The sequence below is a fragment of the Ochotona curzoniae genome, unplaced genomic scaffold (genome assembly GCF_017591425.1).
Source record: "Ochotona curzoniae isolate NIBS_2020 unplaced genomic scaffold, NIBS_Ocur_1.0 contig_4148, whole genome shotgun sequence".
Lineage (NCBI taxonomy): Eukaryota > Metazoa > Chordata > Mammalia > Lagomorpha > Ochotonidae > Ochotona > Ochotona curzoniae.
In genome coordinates this window covers 4861277-4881600 of record NW_024466146.1, presented here as the reverse complement: position 1 = coordinate 4881600, position 20324 = coordinate 4861277, and the positions used below count along the sequence as shown (strand labels likewise).

The following is a 20324-nucleotide window of genomic DNA, read 5'->3' as shown; positions in this document are numbered from 1 at the left end:
TCAATTGTTTTGTTGCTTTTTGGTTTCCAGGTTTTATTTTCATTTTATATATTGGTTATTGTCACTGAAATTTTTATGGCTTCTATTAACTAACTTTTCTTCCCAATGTAATACTATAACACTGTTACAAATTTATCATTTACCAATACAGAACATTTATAATATGCAATTTATTAAGATGGTTTATTTATAGTATAATTGGGAAAGGCCTTTCAGGTAACACAAAAAGCAGTTTCTTTCTTGTGACTAAATTGCACTGCCTTTGTGTCTTCCTTCTGACTTTCCACAATGATGCTTTCTTTTGCAGTTATTTGTGTCACTCTTATCATTTTCTAAAAAGAGGAACAACATATATTTTCCCCTTTGTTCAGTGTTTCCACAGAGTAGATTTTCAGTACCTATTTATTAAACTGATGTGAAGTTTAATTATCCCTATAGAAATTAGTTTTTAATGCAGTATTATTGCCTGGGAATGTTCCTTACTCATGAAGTTATCAAATCTGTGCAAATCTTCTCTTGTTGTCCTGTCTGTTATTATCTAAATAGAACATCTGTGAAAAGAAAAAACAGAAATCTTCAGTGGCTCAAAATAAAGAAGACGAAGAAGATCATTAAAGCAGGCATGTAAATTTAACTGATTGAGATGTCAGGGGAAATGGGTTCCAATTATTACTAAACTAATGAGTTTAACACTGAGACTTTTTTAAGTTCATCCAGCCTCCTGGACTGTGTGTCCATGTTCTAGGCTCAGCACTGACAGAGACAACTTGAATATATCCTCGTTTCAAAATAAGGACAAGAATGCTGACCAAAAGCTACGAGGTATTCAAACTTCAACGTGATGATCATGTAAATGTGATTTCTACGGGTTCAAATAGGAATTATCTGTAAAAAGTTGTCATGTTGTCATTAATATTATCACTGAATAGTTAAATCCTAATGTTTATTTCCTCCAGTCCCAAATTTATTTTTCAAGTAGAAGCTATTTGATGTTAAAATGTTGTCTCCTTGATAATGCGAGTCTCAGTAGATCCTAAGGCAGTCACCAAGAAATAGAACTTAAACATTAGAAGATATTTGACCATCCAAGGTCATATTCCAACCTATTGCTTTCCTTTGGCACTCCTCTCCTCTACTCCATCTTGCAATCCTCTAATCGCCCTGGATTGTTAACATCACTATCTACATTGGCTTCTGAAAGCAACAGAAGAAGTCTCATGGCTGCCACATGCTGATGCGTATTCATTATTTATTCAATACTTAGCATGCATTAGAAACAGTAGAAGAAATTGTGCTAGATTCCCAGGAGTACAGACAGCAATGAATAAGAGAGAGGCTATCCTCCTACCATAGTGTGGCAAGCACTGTCAGAGTAGAATCATGGAGTTTCATGAGATTCCAGAAGAGGGCTCCTAACTCAGAGACTTAGGGTTCAGAAGAGATATTGTTGCTTCAAATCTGTGGTCTTCCACTTCAGTGGGCCTTCGATCTTTTCATAGATGTCCAGTCAGCTCCAACTCAACCCCCAAGAGTGGCCAAATCCTTCGTTGCTCTCTTTGAGGCATCCTCTCTCCATTCTTACCTCATCCCTTGGCAGTTGTCACAATCTCTGACAGATCTGGGGAAAGCCAGCCCACATTTAAAGCCTCAGCTTCATCCTGATTCTTTCTCTCCTGTCTCAGAAGAGAAGGTGCCCTTCTCATGATTCTCCCACATCAGTATCACCCCCAATGCCAGGGGACCAGAACCTTGACCATTAGATTATCTCTTGCTATCTATTATTGTGTTAAGCTCTTCTTTTAAACTGCTCCATTCATACCTATGAACATATCTGAGGATATTTTGAAAGGTTTATGAAAACTGAAATCAAACAGTAAATTTATTTGGGCACAAAAACATTTTGAAATCCACATTCAGTTTTTAAAATCATAATATTTATTTCCATAAAGTTTTAGAGGATCCCTCACAGTAAGCCTCTGTTTTTTAAAAAAGTAAGTTATGAATAAATAGAGCAAGATGAGCATCCTCTGTCTTTATGTACTTTCAGAGTTTTCATTACTTGTTGTTGCTGCATTGCTAAAAACCTGCACCATCCCTCTTGTTCCCAGTATGCACCTTGAGTCATGTATCATCCTGCCCTGAGTTGGGATGCCATCACCTACTACCAGAGAGCTACCCATACTGCAGCCTGCAACACAGTAGCTTTTGAAGATTGCACCAATCTATTTAGTAATGGCCTCCCCTCAGCAGAGTCAGGGTTCTGTAGCAGCTGGCAGAGTCCTGCTTATAGCTCAGTCTAATGGTTAACTGATCTGCATTTTTGTGTAGCGTTCTGTTTGCGGAAGGGAAGATAATGGCACCTACTCTTTCCTAAAAGTCCACTAAGAAGGCATGTAGAAGTAGGGCTCTGACAGGTCTAATGCATGGACAACTTCAAGGGCATTGCAGGTTATTTTTCACGTGGATCATTCACTGAGACTACAATTCTTTTGAATCTCTCTTTAGAGGTGAGTCCTGGCTAGTAGTGTAGTCTCTTTTCGCCCACCTTCAGTCACACCCCACTTCTTATATATGTAGATCTACGTCTGAAGCCCAGTACAGCTCAAGGCTTCCCCCAAATATCCCAAAACCTCCTGTAAATCACTGGATGCCAATAGAGATGTGGATGGGGGAAGGATGCCACAACTCAATACAATACTTGTTCACAAGCCGTAGAATAGCCACGATTCTCCTGCAAATAATAATGCTTTATTCAGCCTTGAAGCCAGTGAGAACACTCACCCCCTCTTCTTCCCTTCACAATCAACCTCCTTTACAAATTCAAATATAATCTGTATTTATTCAGGGATGCTTTCAGTACTTTTATTTTTTAGAGATTTATTTGCTTTCAGTTGAAAGGAAGATTTTGCTAAGAGAGAGAGGAGAGGCAGAGAAAGAAAAAGAGGTCTTCCATAAACTAATTCACATTCCAAAGGGCTGCAACAGCCAAAGCTGAGGTGATCCAAAGCCAGGAGTCAGAAGCCTCCTCTAGGTCTGCCACTTGGGCAAGGTGGCACAAAGACACAAGCCATTCTCTACTGCTTTCCCAGGCCATAAGCAGGGAACTGAATTAGATATAGAACAGCCAGGACTGGCACTGGCACCCATATAGAATGCCAGCACCACAGGTTAGCCTGACTGGCCACTACATTGGTACATTTTTTAAAAAGTTATTTAATGTGGTCTTCTTCTTTTTTTTTTTTTTTTTAAAGTAGCGGTATGTTCACTTGATTTAAAATTTGGCGTACAAGAATCTATATGTAGCTACCAAATTTCCCTTCACAGAAGGAATTGGTTTTTTATGTATTTATTAAAGACATTTTATAAAGCATACATGTAGTCATATTGATGAGTATTTTTACCTTCTAATCATTTGATTTTCACTTACTTATTTTCACTTTATTGGAAAGGCAGATACAGGAAAAAAAACTGAGAGAGACAAACAGAGGGAGAGAGAGAGAGACAGAGAGAGACAGAGAGAGACAAAGAGAGATCTTCCATTCACTGGTTCACTCTATCCAATACTGGCAACAGCCAGGGATGGACCAAAACTCTTCTAAGAGTCTGATATCTATTGATGTGCTCATTTGATCCTTGTGGCAATCCTTAGATAAATATTACCATTCCAATTTTTTGTTTGTTTTCCACAGATTTTCTTATGCTAAACTATAATTACATCATAGAAAATAAGTGTAAAATATTTATTAGCTTATTTTTAAAAACATATACTTCTATTTTGTGATGCAAGAAAAATGAGCATCAACATTAATACATTACAAAAAAATATTTAGATGTTTTAAGCATAGAGGATAGATCGATCATACAGTAGCATCATTTTCTTCAAGAAGGTTCTTGATTTTCTTTTTCATTTCTTCAGCGACACATTAGTCATTCAGCAGCATGTTATTTAACTTCATGGCATTGTAAATTTCTATTTTTCTTCCTGTTGTTGATTTTGTATTGTGGTTTTTTCATTTAAGGGAATGTATAGTAACTGTGTAATGGAGACGACCATATCCAGATGTGAGGATACCATGCAGTATGGATCTCTAGTTCCAGATGAAAGACGGACTCCCAATGAAGCTGCTTACTATATCTTGACAATAGGATGCTGGACTCTCTGCCATTGTCCATGCCCGCAATGATGGACATTATGACTGTGTATGAAGAACTATACTATAGTAATGATATCAGGGAACTCAGTGAGGAAGGAAGGATTGAGGTGGGGACAGGGGAAATCTCAGTGCCTATTGAACTGTATCATAAAATGATAATAATAATTTTTAAAAAGGTGAACTGTGACAGAAATGGCTCTACCTTCATGGAGGGAAAGTGAAGTGAGAGATTCCTTAGTGTTGAGAGACAGAGTAATAAAGGTATGTAAAATCCGCAAAAGATCTTGAAAAAGAGTTTTAAAACATCTACCACACCAGAATTGATGTTGGCCTAGTGAAACATTTCCTGCTCTGTCATCTCCTCTCTTTCCCACTGTTCCTACCCAGGAGGAGTCTGGAAATAGAAAGACAGGAGAAAGGTGAAAGTACAGGAGGAAAGTCAGTGATGTTGCCCTCTTCCACTGCTGGGGTCCAAGCTGCAATAGCTGCAAACTGAGTAAAAGGAAATGTGCTAAATGAACCCGAATAGTTTGGGCTAATTATTAAAAGACTTTAAAAATAACTTTTAATAGTAACCTTTTAAATTGAAAGTATCAAAAGGTCACCGGGGCTTATGTTAACTTCTATCGAGGAAGAACGAGGAAATGAGGAAACGAGTCTCACAAATAAATTTAGAAAGATACAAGATTTCAATTTTTTTAAAGGATGTTAAATGTCACAAAAAACCAGAGCTTTCATCCTAGAAAAAAAGGACATATCAGAACAGTCTCTAAATCACAGTGTGATAGTTTTACTTTGTTTGGTTTTTATATTTATCCAAGAGCTGGGGATACCAAGAAAACTGAATGAAGTTCCAGAAAAATGACACACATTTCCCAAAGAAAAGAGACCCATAGATATTTATTCCTGGTAAAGAAAAAAAAAAGAAGAAAAAGAAAAATCTGAACAAACTTTTAATGGCTACCTATAGACTAGTATAGTGGGTTTGAAATCCTAGGATCTCCAGCAAAAGAACAAATCTACACTGGTCTTGAAACTTCCACAATCCTTCCTAGTTCAAAGGTTTAGTTCACAGAAGGCTGAAGACAGAGTGGCAGAACTGAAGGAAATTACTTCTGACAACTGCAGGAAAGAATGAAATGCAGACAAAAGCAGAAGTATCCATGAAGTGTTTAGAGGCTTATGACATATATATATATAGAAGTAAAATTTATAATCAAAGGCTAGCAGGAGGGGATAAGCTTCTTCATATCACTGTAGCTTTTTATACACTTTGCGTGACTTAATGAAAATAATTATATATTGTCTGAAGACAGACTATGGTAATTTAAAGACATTTATTGTACTCGTGTAGAGCAAAGACTCAAGAAACCACAGCTAAAAAAATCAATATAGGAATAAATTTAAGTAAAAAACTATATTCAGTAACTAAGTAGAAGTCATCAAAGAAGCAACAGAGAGTATACTGGAAAAACTATAAACAAATAGAAATATGGTGAACTTGGACTCAAAAAATAAAATAATTACATTAATTTTAAATGAAGTAAGCACTCCCATTAAAAGACAAAGTTCAATTAGACTGGCTTTAAAAATAATCCAAGCTTCAACTCTGTTCTTGCAAGAAATCTATTTTTAAAATACTCGGATAGGTGAAAAGTGAAAGTGTGCTGTAAGATGAAACGCACAGTATCAAACAGAAGAGTGCCAGAGTGCTTATAGTAATATCAAAGTGTATTCCAAGGTCAGGAATGTCTCCACAGCCAAAGAGGATCATTACTTAGTGTTCAAAAGGTTATTTCCACAAAATACACAGCTATAGATATATAAATAGATGGATAGATAGGTATAGAACTGTAGTGTAGGATAGATAGGCAGGTGTCTACTAGGTATATATTGATTCACATATCTGGATCTTTCAAATAAATAAAAAACAAGTAAATGAAAAAGCCAACAACCTAATTGTAAGAACTGTTTCACCAAAGATATAAGGACAGCCAAAAGATAAGGAGGGACTTGGAAGGAGGCATTTGACAAAATGGCTTTAGTGCTCCGTAACAGAGAACCTGGGTTCAATTTCCAGCTGTCCCTCCAGCTTCCTGCTAATGCAGAAGCCGGTGGTGGCTGAGGTAATTGAGCTCCTGCCATCCAAACTGGATGCCTGGGTTAAGTTCCTGATTTCTAATTTTGCTCCTGGACCAATTCTGGTCATGGTGAACTTCTGGAAATTGAACTAGCATGTACAAGTGTGTGTGTGCGTGTTCTGTATTTCTCTCCTTTTGTCTTTCTGATTCTCTGCTAAATGATTAAGAATTTAAAAGATAATAAGGAACATTACAAGCAACTTAGCATCGATTATCAGAAACAACAAAGAGTACTGAATTATTTAGAAACATAATAAATTCCACTCTGTTATCAAACTTAGAAGCTACAGAAGGCCTGAAATTCCCAGGTCAGTAACTTTGTTATTTAGAACACAACAAGCCATGTGAGCCTCTTGTTGAAATCAATTCTTCCTTAACGCTCAAGCTCAATGCAGAGACACCAAAAATTCAGGTTGTTTGGGATGATTTAAGTTATGCAGGTAAGGGTTGTGTATAGGTGTCAGAGCCAAGAGATGTCAGGACAAGGAGATTGCATCCTTAAACACGGAGCTGCACATGAGCCTCCTGGACCTTTGCTCCAAGAGGACATTATTATTACATTACGTCACAAACCACTCTGTGTTCTGTTCTGGATAGGAAACATGTCTGCATCTTCCCACAGCCTTTTCTATACTAACACCTGGAGAACACAGTTTGGATCCCAAACCCTCAGTCTCTACTCACAAGACATCTAGAAATGGAGCTGACACATGGAGAATTGCATCCCCATGTGCATTAGGTGAATTGGACAACTTCCTGGAAAATACATCTTACAAAAACTGACACCGAAGACACAGGGATTTAAGTAACCCATGAAATAAATTGAATTTGCAATCAAACATTTCCCCAAACAGATTCTAGGTCTATTAAATTTTTTACTCCAATCCAGTCTGTTGCTACAAGAAAAGAAATAGAAATCAAACCCTTGAAGATTAGAAACTGTAAGATTGTGACTATTTTCAGACCTCAGGATTACATCCACGATTTTGCTTTTAGAACACACTGCATGAATTTGCCAAAAACCATCAGAAGTTACAAGTGAATTTAGGGAAGTAGTATAATCAGTTTATTATGTCATTGCATTTCCACATAGTAGCCAAAAAAAAAAAAAAACAACTGGAAATGAAATAAATTTGAAAATACTACTTCTAATATCTTCCAAAAAATAAAATAACTAGAAACGAAACAATAGAAATTTGAAATCCCAAATTATACCAAATTATACATAGTGGAAACCACAAAAGATCACAGACAGAATTTAAGGAAAATTGAAACATTGTAATATAAATATGCTGTTCATTAATTGAGAGATTCCAAATGCATAAAGTATCCATTCTCAAAGAATTTATCTATATAATCAATATAATTTCAAAGAAATCTAGCTAATTTTTTAAGAACTTCAAGTTGATGGTGATTTTTTTCTGAAAATACTAAGAGCCAAAAAAAGTTTGGAAAATAACAAATTCAACAATTTGAAAGGTTTGCATGTTCAATATCAACAATTTCTACAAAGCCATGGTCATTATTACAGTTGGATGTTGCCATGAGAGTAGACAAATGGGTTAGAGACGAGGTACTGCCTCACAGAGCAAGTTCTGGATCAAGGCATCACAGGTCAAATCAATGGAGAAAGTAGTGGTCCTGAAACAAAACACCACCAACAACAACCTAGTCCTGAGTTCTACAGTACACGCCTTACACACATGCACACGAATTCTCTTCAGCCTGACCACTTTACCCACCCCTGCTTCTACCCCATGACTCATTTTCTCTGCTGCTGGCCTGTGAATGCTGCTGGTGGCTCACAGCTGAGTCCTTTCCTTCTCGATAATTTTTCTGGCCAACTAATGTTGCATCTTTTCCCTGCTGGGAGCCTAAATTCTGTAACTGGCCTACGCAGAGGAACACAATCCTAGCTCTCTGCATCATTTGAGCCAATGATGAAAGGCCATCCCCCAAATCCTCCTTCTTATAGATTTAAGACATGTTGCATCACAGGTCAACTTCTCCTCTGTCAACTAAGCTTCCTTCCCCAACTTACAAGTATTTTTCCTGCAAGCATTCATCAGGAAACCTTCTGTAAGCCAATGTTTTATGGAGATCTCAATCCATGACAAATTTGACTCCTTACATCCCAAATAATTCTTTCTTTCTTTTTTTTAAGATTTATTTATTCTGACTTCAAAGGCAGACTTTACACAGTGAGAAGTAGAGACAGAGAGGTTTTCCATCCTCTGGTTCACTCCTAAAGAGCCACCATTGCTGGAGCTGGGCTGATCTGAAACCAGGAGTCAGGAGCTTCTTTCCTTATCAACCATATAGGTGCAGGAGCCCGAGGACTCAGATCATCCTTCACTGCTTTCTCAGATCACATGAAGGGAGCTGAATTGGAAGAAGAGCAGACAGCACATGAACTGGCACCCATATGGGATGCTGGTGCTAGCAGGCAGAGGATTAGCCTGATAAACCACTATGGCAGCCCAGAAAGAATTATTTTTTATATATAATTTAAACTTTTAAAAATTTTAATTCAATTGGGTCATTTCATTTGTATAAGGTGGACAAATTTAGTGTCATTCAAAACAGAGATTTGCAATAACATCAATACTTCCTATAGATTGGGGGAATTCATGGTATTTGTCTTTTGGGAACTGATGTACTCCTCTGAGCATAATGATTCTGTCTTGTATCCATTCACGGCAAAAGACAGGATTTCATTCTTTTTTATGGATTAGTGATATTCCATAGTGCATATGTACCACATTTCCAAAGAGATCTTTGAGGTTGATTGTAGAACTAAGTGTGAGAAATAAACAATACAATATCTAGGAAAATGTATTGTAATTGCAGACTTGGAGATGATTTCTAAAGACACAAAATACATTATATATCTATATCTAAATCTATATCTATCTATATATATAAACAAAAGAAAATGGATTTCATTAAAATTTAAATGCCTGATCATCAAAAGGCACCATTAAGAAAATGGAAGACTAGCCACACACTGGGGAAAAAATATTCACAAAGCATATTTTGTGAAAAAAAAACTCATGTCTATAAATATAAGTATTCAGAAATAAACAATGTAAACATGTATGATTCATTTTTAAATAGATGAAAAAAGAAATTTTTGAAAGTCTAATGAACCTATAAAAAATATAAGTCATGTTATAATGAAAATAGAGTCACAATGAGACTTTACAACCACTTAGGATGCGTAAAAGTTTTTTTTTTCTTTTATTGTTATTAACATTGTATTATGTGATACAGTTTAGATGCGTAAAAGTTTTAATAAGTGTCACTAAAAGACAAAGTTACAGAGTGTCTAGAATTCCTATACATTGTTGATAGACTGATAAATCCCTATAAAACCAAAAAGAAAAACATATCAGGAAGCTAATTTTGACTTTCTTACACAGTTGAACAAGCATCCATCCTGCACAACAATACCACTTTTAAGGAAGCATTTATCCACTAAAGAATTTGTACCATAATGTTCATAGCAGCCTTAGTCATAATGGACACCAAATAAAAACAACTCACATACTCATCAATAGGAGAAAAAGAAAAACACAATGTTTGTTATTCATTTATAAGAATATTACTCAGCAGTAAAAAGAAATGAACTATTGATAAATCAGTTTGGACGAGTCTCAAAAATATTGAGTCAGGAAAGCTAGACACAAAAGGAACATGGTGTCTGATTTGAAATATGAAATTCAAGAATGCAAAAACTAATCTATAATAAATCATGATTCAAATCAGGAAAGAATTACTCTCTGATTGTAAGAAGACAATAAGATTTCTATTAAAATTTCTGCCAAAAAGTGGTGACTGAAATATTCTAAAATATTTTACCTTGCAGTTGATTAAAAAGAGTTCAATAAGCTTCACTCTTCCAGCTTATCCACTTTGCTTTTTTATAGCGATACAAAAAGCAATTTCCTCATGACATCAGTATTTAATTACCAAATTGATATAAAAATCAGAGATTATATTTTTCCAAATAATAATTCAATAGAATTTGTTCTTTTATGGCCTGGCGCGGTGGCGCTAACCCTTGCCTTGCACGCCCAGGATCCCATATGGGCGCCGGTTCTAATCCCAGCAGCCCGGCTTCCCTTCCAGCTCCCCTTCCAGCTCCCTGCCTGTGGCCTGGGAAAGCAGTCGAGGACGGCCCAAGACTTTGGGACCCTGCACCCACGTGGGAGACCTAGAAGAGTCTCCTGGCTTCAGATCGGCATAGTTTCGGCCTTTGCGCTCACTTGGGGAGTGAATCATCGGAGGGAAGCTCTTCCTCTCTGTCTCTCCTCTCTCCTCTCTGTATATCCGCCTTTCCAATGAAAAAATAATAAAAATAAAAATAATTGCCTACACACACACACACACACACACACAGTGCAAGTTTTTTAAAAAAAAGCTTTATTCATTTTTATAACAAAGTCAGATATACACAGAGGAGGAGATACAGAGAGGAAGATCTTCCCTCTGATGATTCACTCCCCAAGTGAACCGCAACGGCCGGGGCTGAGCACCGATCCGAAGCCGGGAACCAGGAACCTCTTACAGGTCTCCCACGCGGGTGCAGGGTCCCAAAGCTTTGGGCTGTCCTCGACTGCTTTCCCAGGCCACAAGCAGGGAGTTGGATGGGAAGAAGAGCTGCTGGGATTAGAACCGGCGCCCATATGGGATCCCAGGGCGTTCAAGGCAAGGACTTTAGTTGCTAGGCCATGCCGCCAGGCCTGCAAATTTTAATAATATTGGTGAACAAACTCTCAATACAGATTCTGTCCTTCTGAAAAATCTGCAATGATCATTTTGTTGAAGGAAGAAATTTTCAGGGCCTAGCTCAATAGCTCAATGATTAAATCCTCATTAAAAGCACAGGGATCACAAATGGGTAGCAGCTTGTGTCCCTGTTGCTCCACTTCCAATCCAGTTCTCTTATCAATGGCCTGTGAAAACAGAGGAGAATGGCCCAAAGTCTTGGGCTCTGCAGAGAGACCCAGAAGAACTCCTGGTTTCGGATTGGCTTAGCTCCAGCCGTTGAGGTCATTTGTGGAGCAAGTCAGCGGATGAAAGATAATTCTCTGTCCCTCCTTTTCTTTGTAAATCTGATATGCCTTTCCAACAATAAATACATCTTTTAAAATAAAAGAATTCATAAGAATGTTAAATTATTTTAAAAAAAGAAAAATAAAAGTAGGGAATTTTCCATCACTCACTGCCACTGGGGTATCTTGTCACTGCAACACCACAGCATCGCTTCTGCTGCTTTCCCATGTTTCTCAGTCTCCAGGTGCCCGTCTGCCATTGACCTGTCCTCTCCTGTTTCCTTGAATATGCCCTCTCTGATTCTCCATGGTTAATGATTCTCCATCTGTTTAAACATGTCCTTACCCAATTCTGCCATTTGATTCCCTGGGCAAATGGCTAATTATTATTAATTGGGATTTCCCAGCTAAAAGAATTGCTTGGTAGTAATAACCAACCAGATTATTGGACCATAATAGGATAGAGTAATGTTAAGAAACATGAACAAGAATGAATTTCACTATGAAAGCTTTTCCAGAGACTTATGGGTGGCAAGGCCCAAGAAATGTTGGTTTGGAATATCTGTAACAGGGCTGTAGAACAGCCTTTCTGACACTTTTCTGAACACTGTAATATGGTTTTCATTTTAAACATATCAGCCAGACAAAGGAAGTCAATGTATTTTTTCTCTTTTGTAAGCATAAAATATATAAATAAAAAGATTTTAATCTTTCCTTGTATACATGCATTTCACCATTGCTAACTGCCATGTGTATTCAAGGTGGTAGATGCTTTATATATCTGAACAGACAATTTAAAGCCTGAAGAAAAGCATATTTCCCAATGGGGAATGTGAATCATCAGTTCCTAACACACGAAAGATGTATGTTGAAAACCCAAGGCTATGCCCAAATGTGCAATATATTTTTTTTGTCTTAAATCCTTTCCAGCACAAAAATATGGTTTCAACTAGATAGAAGACTTTTCTTCTCTTCAGAAATGTGATAGTTGCCAACTCGTGATGGAGTTTCCAGATTTCTTCTCCCAATGCTTAACAGATGAGTTTATTGGATAGCAAAGTAAGAGAAAAATCTGAGCTTCCCTGGAAAAATGCCTGAACTCAGCACAGTGATATCCATAACGTGTCACATGAAGGCATGTACAAAAGATGGGGAAAGAGTGAAGTCAACAGAAAACCACTAGAAAGACAGTAAACTTGAGCACATCTAACTTTGACAAAGTGTTGGAGTCAGGATGTGAGTCTTAGCAATCCATTAGCTTTGCTTGGTGGCTTACTGGGGTAACCATAAGGAATGAGAGTGTTCTCACGGCAGTTAAGTTAATGAAAGCTCAAGAACACAGCACATCAGCCTTTCTATTCTCTACAAAGATTAGGACATCTCTAGCCCTCCACAATGTAGGTCATCTCTACAGACTGTTACAGTGTACCTATTTTTAGAAGCACCAGTTGCTTCAAGAGAAATTCCCAAAAAGTCAGAAACTATACATCTCTCTTTTTTTTGGAAATGACAGAACCTTTCTTAATGGTGGGAAAATGCACAGAATTGGGCACAAAAATTCACATTTCTTCCTATTTATAATTCCAAGCATCTGACAGTTGATGACTCTTCTGAAGAAAATTCTCTATACTTATTTTTGCCACTCTAATAGAGTGAATCATTCCCCAAGTGTCCAAATTCGTACCTAAAGAGCATTCACTTTAATGATATTTTGTTTTCTTTTCGTATAGGAGTAAACAAGCACTCATAGGTAGCATTTGTTCCTTCAGGCTTCTCTATTGAGTCTCATGGACAGCTCTAGAAGAACCACAACATAGAATTCGTGTATTTTCTTTTCACTGATAGGTATGCTAAACTGTAACAACTTTATCGATTTGGTAAGTATGTCTCAGTACCTATTCATTGCTGGTCACTGCTTTTTGTTCTGAGCCTGCCTCACCTGCTCTTGTGCCTCCCTACTCACTTCTTAAATGATGCATACTTATAGTCTATTCCTTCAGTTAAACAGGGGCTCTATTCCTTGTTCAAAATGCAAGCAATTACAGACAAGCAACAGTGTTCTTTGACAGTGTCCATTTCTGCTATTTCTTTCAGGAGTGTAAATGCTATCCAGGAGAAAGATCCTGGTTAGAGGAGAATGAGAAACATAAGACCTAAAGCCTTCAGCACAAAGCATGGAGATATGGCACTTTACCGCATGGCACTTACGTTTCACTCAGGCCACAGGTGCTCCAATTCCTGTGTACTTTCCAAGTATTGAGCTTCATTTCTTAAAGTTTGGTTCCCTTGACAATGCTACTGAAATCACCTGAGCACTAGACTAGATACCACGATGCAAAACAGACAAGTGGAAAATCTTCATGTGATTAACTGTGACCAGCATCACCCTCATAAAACCTAGAACCTGGGCCCGGTACAGTAACCTAGCAGCTAAAGTCCTTGCCTTACACACAGTGGGATCCCATATGGGTGCTGGTTCTAATTCTGGTGGTCCCGCTTCCCATCCAGCTCCCTGCCTATGATCTGGGAAAGCAGTCAAGGGTGGCCCAAAGCCTTGGAACCTGTGCCGACATGAGAGACCCAGAGGAATTTCGTGGCTCCAAATTTGCTTAGCAGCCACTTGGGGAGTGAATCAATGGGCAGAAGATCTTCCTCTATGTCTCTCCTCCTCTCTGTTTATCTGACTTTCCAATAAAAATGAATAAATCTTTAAAAAAAAAAAACTAGCACCATAATGGTACCTCCACCAGACTTTTGTTGATTTTCTACTATGCGTTGGTCAACAGTACAGGCTTAATAGTATAAAACACACATGTCCCTCACCCAGGGCTTGTACTTTATTGATGGCAACAGTAGGTATTAAATTATAGAGTAAGAGCAAACTCATGCCTCACACCATATATATATAACTACTGTATATACTGAAAGATGTGTAGAACTCGATGATCCATAACTGACCTCTTTCCTAGTTTAAAAGTCTGGCCCATTTAAAACTTCAGGTCCTAAAGAAAGAAACTGAGGGCCAGAATTGTGGCATACCAGGTAAGGGTGCTGCCTGCAATGTTAGCATCCCATCAGTGCCGCTTCAGGTCTCAGCTACTCCACTTCTAATACAGTTCCCTGGGAAAAGCAGGAGAATACGGCCCAAGAGTTAGAGTTCTTGCCAGTCATGTGGGAGATCCACATGAAGATCCTTACTCTTGACTTTGGATGGTCCAACACTTGTCTTTGCAGCCATCTGAGGAGTAAGACAGCAGATGGAAGATCTCTCTTTCTCTCTATCTCTTTGTCTCTGTCTGTCTCTCTCTGTTTCTCCTTCTCTCCCTGACTTTCAAATAAACAAATGTTTAAAAATAAGAAGTAAAAGAAACCGAAATCTGTTATCTAATAGCTTACATTCCAGGGGCAGCTGGTACCTTTTTGTTCCCTAACTCACAATAATTTGCAGCCTGCTTGAGCATCTAAATTTTCCTTAGCTTTTCTAATGTGGCTAACCTGTATTTCCAAAGAATTACAACAAGAACCTGCCTTCCAGGATGGCCCTAAACATAGACTCTTGCTTCCTGCCTTTCCTCTCATTTTTCTCAATGAGTATTTTTCCTAAAGATGAAGCAGTATTTGAGTAGGTAGAAATAGTCTACAAAATAAAATTTACCCTAGTATAAGTCAAGGTACAGATGGGAGGATCCCATCAATTATTGTAAAAGAGGGTGTTTAACACTAACAATTTTTAATTAGATATTTAAAAAAAATATTGACTGGAAGGAGTTTAGAAGAGTATCCTAATTTTGATGCTTTGGAGAAGGCCCTTCTGAGGTGGTGGCCCTTCTAAGCTAGGGCTGTGAACATTGGAAATACAGAAAACTGGATTCAAGTGATACTGCTGATGCTGATAAGAAACTTTTGCTAGGTAACACTCACAAAAACAAGAAACCAAAAAGAAACATTGGAAGAAAACAGGAAGGAGAAAATTCATTCTTCCACCTTCAGTCTTACAGTCCTCCCTCTCGTGGCCCCTACTGCTAGAATCAAATGGGGAACCAGAAGCAAAAACAGGGGCTTCAAGTTAAGATTGAAATCAACACTACTATCCCTTGAGGAAAAAAAAATTCTGAAAAAAATGGCAGAAATGTTGGAATTTCAAGTCAAAATCAGTGCTCAAAATCGTAGGGAACACTGCAAATATAAACACAGCAGCTTTTATACCAATTAGCCATCAGTTGCTCAGGATGCAGTTCATGATAGTAAGACTGTTTTCTCATAGGTAAGTAAATATTTCCTTAATCCGAGTGTAGTTCACTTAGTTACTGGCTCCTTTCTGGAATTGAATCAAAAGCCACTTGCTTGTCTAGCTTTATGCTGGACTAAATATAGTTTTCCAGCTCCTGATTTGTGTTCTGACTTGACTTGCAATTTGTTTTAATCAATTAAGCATGAGGGAATGTGATACAGCAGAATTAATGTAGCTGCCTCCTATCAGCCTTGATCCCAAAATTAGATGCATGCATCATGACACATGCTCGGGGTAACCATTGGTCCAAGAAAGAGAGGAAATAGATGGAATTCCCTTGAACTCAGCCAAAACAAGGCTAACCTAGCCAAGTAACAGTATACCAATGACCGGAAGGAGAAGATGCGTTATTAAAATTCAGTTGGGGCACTTTTAGGCTGCATTATTATGGCAATAACTGACTAATGCATGTTCTTCAAGCTTTGTTAATGTCTCAATAAATCTAACTGGGAAGGACAAAGCCCTCCGGTTATTTAATAAAGAGCAAGTTAAGCATTGTAACAAATTTTAAGAACATCATGCTTTTAAAATGTAACTAACCTAAGAAATAAGAAATTATTCCTACCCATAGGCTGGAAAAGAGATGCAAGAAGATGGGAATTGACTAGAGGAAGCAAATTAAGGCTGACTTGTCCAGTGGGGTCAGGAGCCATCAAAGATAACAGTTACTGCCAAGGATTCCACCTGAGGCATAGAGAGAACACAAAAAACAACCTGATCTCTCCCTTCCTCCAATACACTTCACTCCTTCAAGTGCAGCTCATTGACCAAACCAGAAAATGGTTTGCTTAAGGCATAAGGGTAGCTAACAAAATACAAAGAAATATTTAAATGAGGCAGATAGATGCAAACTAAAGGAGAGTCAGCACCAACTAGAACTGAATGAGTGGAATTCTGGAAAATAAATAATTTGATTAGCGATAAAGTAGCTAAGTTTAAAAAAAATCAAAGAGAGATTGAAAAAATCCTCCTTCTCCTCCTCTCTCTGTCTGTCTTTCAAGTATCTACTCATAGATGGGCTGTGATTAAAGGGTTCTGTTTTCTTCAAAATCCATACCATGTCTCCTTTTAATTCATCTCTTCTTGCATTGTATAACTACTCAATTCACTTATTTCTTAAGCTAACCGAAAACCTCTCTAGTTATCTTGTGTAGAGCTCTCATTGGCCCTCTTTGTCAGGCTTCCACATCTGCAGAGACATTCAACCATGAATCAAAAATACTTGAAAAAGAAGGTCGTATCTGTCCATACTTCGCCCTTGCCATTATTCCCTTGAAATACAATATAGCAGCTACTTGCATTGCATTTATATTGCTTTAGATATTAAAAGTAAGCTACAAGTAATGTAAACGGTATGGGAAAGTATATGTAGGTTATATGAAAACACTATACCATTTTATACAAGAGTCATGTGCATCTACATACCCAAAGGACATCCTAGAACCAACTTCTTATGGATATCAATGGACAAATGCAATAGTATTAATTAAACATCTACTACCATTGGTAAAGCGCCATACATGGCAGGAGAGACAGACTGGTCTCCCATATTAGGCATGAGTTGGATTTTGATGGTGATTCCTGTGCTATTGAGCATTATAGATTCAACTCAGCAAAGATTGTCTTGCTTGCCTGTGTCTGTGCCTCCATCCACGATGTGTGGTTAACTCTATGGGCCCCATCTCTCCGCAGAATTGTTGATCGAATCACACTAGTCCTGATGCAGCTCTGCACTGCTCCCATTTCCCACAGTCAATAAGAGAGCAAGGAGCTCTGGGATTATTATTATCCATAATATATTTTGTATATTTAATATTAATAATAAAAAAATAAGAACAGTCTTACTTCAATTTGATATAGTCATCATTCCCTCTCGCTTCTCTGAGCCACAAACCAACAAACAGATACAGGGTCTATAATAAATAAATAACGAATACTGATGAAAAACATATTTTAAAAAACAGTAGCTCTCAGTATCATAATATCAATTTCCTAATATTTCCCCTCTTGTATCCATCCCTACAATCCCAAGGACCTCAGAACTACAGAGCAGATGCTCAACCTGATAGCTGCCTAGAGACCTGATTGCCACATCCCCTGGGAGAAAAGGTCTCAATAACAGAAATGCAGCAAATGAAGTCACAAATTCAAGCACCTTCCACCTGCTGACTACCCCCACTGCCAACAGTGAACACCTAAACTCAACATCTGTGAAAAAAGCAAATCCCGTTCCTCCCTCTGTGGAAAGAAACAGAAAAAGAAAAAAGATTCCTGCTTTTACATCACACTAGAATTTTTACTTTTTTTGCCATGAAAAACAAAAAGTGAGAGAAAAAATGTTAGCCTTATAGGTAAACACTCCCAAGGAAGTCTTTCTTGGAGCTCTGGTAAGAGCAAGGACATGTCTGGGACTGCTGATACGCTCATTTTCTTGTGTCCACTGTAGTTTTCTGGATAAGATAGCAGAATGGACAGTGGAGTGGAGGCACTGGGAATGATGTGGGTTCCTGAGCTGACCAAGTCCTGGAAGATAATAGGATGTAAAACTCAAAAGGAAAAGGACCATTAGGTTAAACTGTAGGTGTCTAGAATTCAGCACCCCCTGTATAATGAACTGGAATGGGCAGTTGGAAATAAAGTGTTTTTGGGTTTTTCTTTTTTTCGCTTTTGAAAGATAAAAAGGGCAGATCTTCACAATATTGAAGAGGAAGCAGCTGCATATTTTGGCAGCCATTTAGAGGAAAGAATGAATGTATGAAACACTGCTGCAAGAATATAAAGGAAGACTCAAAATTGACAGCCAAGAAAAGAGTGAAAAGTGGAGAACAGCAAATTTAGGAGGTCTCCATATGACATGGTTTCTCAAAGATGATACATAAAAAGTAACAGTCAGTGAGCAAAGAGAGGAGGAGAGCAGCAAAGGACTTGGAACAGTAAGCACCAAATTGAGGAAAAACTTTCCTGAGAAACACTTAAAAAGTAATCAGAGAAATGGACTAAAAACCCAGAAAGGGCAGTTTGTCTGGAGCTTGAAATGAAAAGAATCACAAGGAGATGCCACCTACTATATCAAACTCTTAATGGACCGAGAAATCTGCTGTGCTAATAGCTCTGAACCAATTGCCATGCATGGGATTCTGGGCTACTCCAAATGACTTTGTCAAACTGCAATTTCCCATTTTACACACAGAACAAATAATAATTTCAAGGTGTGTATAGCAATAAAATTATTGAGACGACTCACTGGAAAGAAGCCAGGGAGATTTTATACTCAAGGGTCCTCTCAGACGATTCGAGGATTGATCATCCACTTCAGTAGCACACCTTTCTCTCTTTGCCCTTCTCACCTTCAGAGCATGCCTTGCCTCATCTCATAGCTCATTCGTGGAGAATGCTGTGTCACCATTTCACTGTACTTCTCCTTATCAGGTGTATCCACTGATAGGTCCAACATAGCTGCAGAGAATTAATTATTGACATAAATTTTAAAGTTTCTGTGACTTTAGATGACTCTCTGTTCTTAAACTAGCTACTTATCTCACTTGGATAAAAGATGAGCCATTTGTAGATAATCAGATGGTAGATTTTGCTGAAGGCAACACTAAAAACTGTCACTGAAATCTGAAATTAAAATCAAGTCAAATCCCAGTTGATCAAAGTAGCAATCATTAAAAGGTATTATTAACTCTGAACTATCACTGAGCCAGGGATCATTTGGTTGAGACTTAAATATCTGAATTCCTAAATATCATTCGGCACAGATACTCCTCTGACAAGCAGCTGGTGGGAAGAGGGATGGACTGGGGCAGGGTAGGGAACGTCGGATCCAAATACTCTGGAATGCTTGTTGGAAGGAAAAGGATAGAAAATAAAATTTAATAATAGTCTTCTGAACTCCGTAAACCTAACCAATTTATTTTAGTTTGTCTTATTCTAGCATATGTATCACTACTTTTATATTAAGAGCACATAAGCCTATAGTTAAAGAGTTTATATCACTCACTCAAATTCACTCAATTGTTAAATGGCAAACCCAGAACCCATGCTCAATAACATTAGCTCTAAATACACTTCTCCCATCCTTTACAGAAAAGGATGAGACAGTAAGCAATCAGTTTAAACCATACTTCAAACCATAGTGATCTCTGTGAATGTTAACATGTGACATGCAGCATAATTCTGTCTCCAGGTGCTGGGCAGTGGCAGGGAGCCAGAGCACTGAGATATCCTTCAAAACTCAAGAATGGAAAACCAATATTCCACTGTGTACTATGCTGCTTAACCATAGCACTGAATACTTTATGTGCATTTAATGTATTTTGTCTCATGCTTTTTTTAGCTTACAGGAACTTTATCAGAACTTTACAATAAGTCAGGGAAGATCTGAACTAGCTACAGCAATCATGCAAGAAGAAGAAAAATAAAGGGCATCAAAATTGCAAAGGGAAAAGTAAAATTATCTTTACAAAGCATGAATAAAAAATGAAAAAACCAAATACACAAATAGAAAGTATATTTCTTATTAATATCAGAAAACTCAAAATGGTTGAAATGTCCATACTACTCAAAGCAATGCGTAAGTTTAATAAAATTATTTTTTTAAAGATTTATTTATTTTTATTATAAAATCAGATATACACAGAAGAGGAGATAGAGAGAGGAAGATCTTCCGTCTGATTAT

At 37.7% G+C, this 20324-nt stretch overlaps 1 protein-coding gene across 1 annotated transcript in view; it reads right to left on the bottom strand.

Annotated features, from left to right (window-relative positions):
• The window catches only part of CPO (carboxypeptidase O), a 59927-nt gene extending 40830 nt beyond the window's left edge, over nucleotides 1-19097 (bottom strand). The window contains exon 1 of the mRNA XM_040984392.1: nucleotides 19009-19097. Within this exon, the coding sequence (XP_040840326.1) occupies nucleotides 19009-19097 (89 nt within the window). The remainder of the gene's footprint in view (nucleotides 1-19008) is intronic.
• Nucleotides 19098-20324: the final 1227 nt, after the last annotated feature.